The 2,346-nt window shown below is 44.6% G+C and overlaps 1 protein-coding gene across 1 annotated transcript; it reads right to left on the bottom strand.

The window, feature by feature from the left end:
• Window positions 1–205: 205 nt before the first annotated feature.
• LOC142768752 (uncharacterized) lies at window positions 206–1,392 on the bottom strand. The gene is made up of 2 exons (XM_075870752.1): window positions 1,311–1,392; window positions 206–739 (listed from the first exon to the last, which is right to left on the bottom strand). The coding sequence occupies exons 1-2, from the start codon at window positions 1,386–1,388 to the stop codon at window positions 461–463; spliced, it is 357 nt and encodes a 118-aa protein (XP_075726867.1). The 5' UTR covers window positions 1,389–1,392; the 3' UTR covers window positions 206–460.
• Window positions 1,393–2,346: the final 954 nt, after the last annotated feature.

The following is a 2,346-nucleotide window of genomic DNA, read 5'->3' as shown; positions in this document are numbered from 1 at the left end:
AAAATAGGTGTAAACATAAGGCCTCGCTTTTTGTCTGGACGCAATATAATGGCAACTTGAAGTACGTGAAATTCATAATGTTTTTTTTTTCGTATCAGTTTCTATTTTGGCGCGCCTTTCTGGTATAACACCTGGTTCCCACGCAGAGCCTGGGATTGATTCTCATTCCTATTGAAGTTTGTTTCAATTTTATTGGCAGATTTTTATTTATTTTTTGTCAAGGACAAGATAATGTTTTCTCACTCACAAATGGAGACGCTGTCAGCGACGCCAACACCAGAATTTCTTTGAAACGAGCTGCGTAAGGTTATCCGGTTCAAATAATACACAACGAAAAAAATTCTAAATATAAGTATAGGTGAAGAGATGGCCGTGCGTCGTAAATGTAGCAGCCGTATATGTGCTAATACTGCTCTCACCAGTACTATTACTAGGAGTATCAGCAACATCAGCGGCAGCACTACGTACCCTGAGGCAGTATCTCGTCTGGTTCAAACGCGTTGGCATAGAGGCGAGCATAATGGTCAATCTTCTGGCGGCTCTCTTCCGCTCCCTTGGCAAAGTCCCAGCTGAAGCGCTCCAGACGCACCATATCACTCGCTTGCGTATCTGGGCCAATAGTAGCGATGGTCTGGTCATGGTGCACGTTGTTCAGGTAGCCCATGTCAAAGAACCGCGTGATGTCGCTGCGACGCCGATGGGGGATCTCACGGTCGCAATAGTCGAAGTATGCGCTCACCTGCGCAAGTTGTTACTTTTTAAGATGCGTTTGCGTATACGTAAATTGCTTGAGAAAAGTCACATGATAGAGCTAGGTTTGTACCGTCAGCAGGCGACTTATTGATATACAAGCCTCTGTAAGCGACATTCTTTCAAAAATTTTTCACGCGTGGAGTCTAGGTCCTACCCAATAGATAATTAGGCTAAGCGTAAAACAACAACGGTTTGACTTCAATGAGTTGAAACGATCAGAAAAGGCAAAGTGCACAAACGTACGTGATTCGCGTGAGCTGACATGTTTGCGCATTTGGCATTACCATAGCGTGCTTCTACAACGGTGAATAATAGGAGCCGCTGATCATCACAAACGTATTTATATATGAATGCATGATCCCGTTGCAGCTTTGGCAACGCCCCTAAACATTAGCAGGGTTGTTGTCTTAAAGAAAACTAGTGAGTACAGAAATGTTTTCGGTTCCGACGAATCTGTTCCGTTAGCGAACCTGGACCCACTAGATGGGCTAGATTGCGATCTTGAAACTTACTATAGCATAAAAGCATGTCATCAGTGTGGTCACCCAGATACTTACTTCCCTGTGTCTTCTCAATATAGGGCGCTTTTGCATGCCCTGGCCACTTGCACCTTTGGAGAAAGCTAGTTTCAACATGATATGCGTCCTTCAAACTTACTTGTACAAGAACGCACACGCCACTTGGTGACGTGCGTGAGTGGTCACGTGGTCACATGGAAGGCACAAATAAAACTTTGCACTATATTTTTTTGTTGAAATTGTTATTCGCGTAGTGAAGGCGAATACATGAATGGGAGACCATGAAATTGTATTTTCATACATTATGACGCTATAGCGGCTAGGCACTGCTTACTCACCTTTGTCAAATGCTAATGTTGCGGAATTCTGGAGACAGCAAAGGGGGCCGTAAAGAGGTATTTCGCGCACTTTATCTTTTTTTTTTTATTTCTTTTTATTCAAGGCAAAATTGTTAGCCTTAGCCTTGAAGAACACGACTAAAGGCTAGAAAGACGCCTGACTAGACCATGCACCCTTGCAGCAAAACATAGAAACACCAACTTGCAACTAAATTTATTGCGCAAACAGTACGTCATATCTTTGTGCACACAGGCACACCTCACAAACATAGCCAGTAACTAACAGTAAGATGCATTTACTTGAAAAACAAATGACAAAGATCCCGGTAAAGAGCACCTTGTGTATATGTGAAGCAGCGGGAAGGTGGTGAACGGCACGCACGAAAGCTCGTCTACATCGCCTTAAGCAGGTGTACCAACATTCAGAACCCCCTCTACTTGACTAATTCTGCCGGTGGCTATCACTTCATGCTGGTCACCACTGCCGTGAACAGTGCCGTTGACCAGCAATGCCGGTTAGCATGACTATAGCACTGCTAAACAAACGGTTCATCTACGCGCACGCCAACGACATCGAACGTGTTCCCGTGCTAACCAAAGCAGACGTGCTTTGGGTTCTCGAAACTTGGAGTGCCGCAAGAACGACGATAAACGGCTACGAAATCATTGTTTATACGCAGGTAAAACTTCGTTTTCTCACCGCCCACTCGGGGGAGAGAGAGCGGAGCGTAAGAGAG

Source organism: Rhipicephalus microplus, chromosome 8, assembly GCF_043290135.1.
Source record: "Rhipicephalus microplus isolate Deutch F79 chromosome 8, USDA_Rmic, whole genome shotgun sequence".
Classification (NCBI taxonomy): domain Eukaryota; kingdom Metazoa; phylum Arthropoda; class Arachnida; order Ixodida; family Ixodidae; genus Rhipicephalus; species Rhipicephalus microplus.
The sequence above is the reverse complement of the archived record's forward strand: the minus strand, read 5'-3'. Positions and strand labels throughout refer to the sequence as shown.

Excerpts from the sequence above, each read along its gene's own strand:
- LOC142768752 (XM_075870752.1), bottom strand. The coding sequence starts at position 1,388 with ATGTTGAAACTAGCTTTCTCCAAAGGTGCAAGTGGCCAGGGCATGCAA. Across the intron at positions 740-1,310 it reads TATTGAGAAGACACAGGGAA|GTGAGCGCATACTTCGACTA; the intron begins GTAAGTATCTGG and ends CAACTTGCGCAG.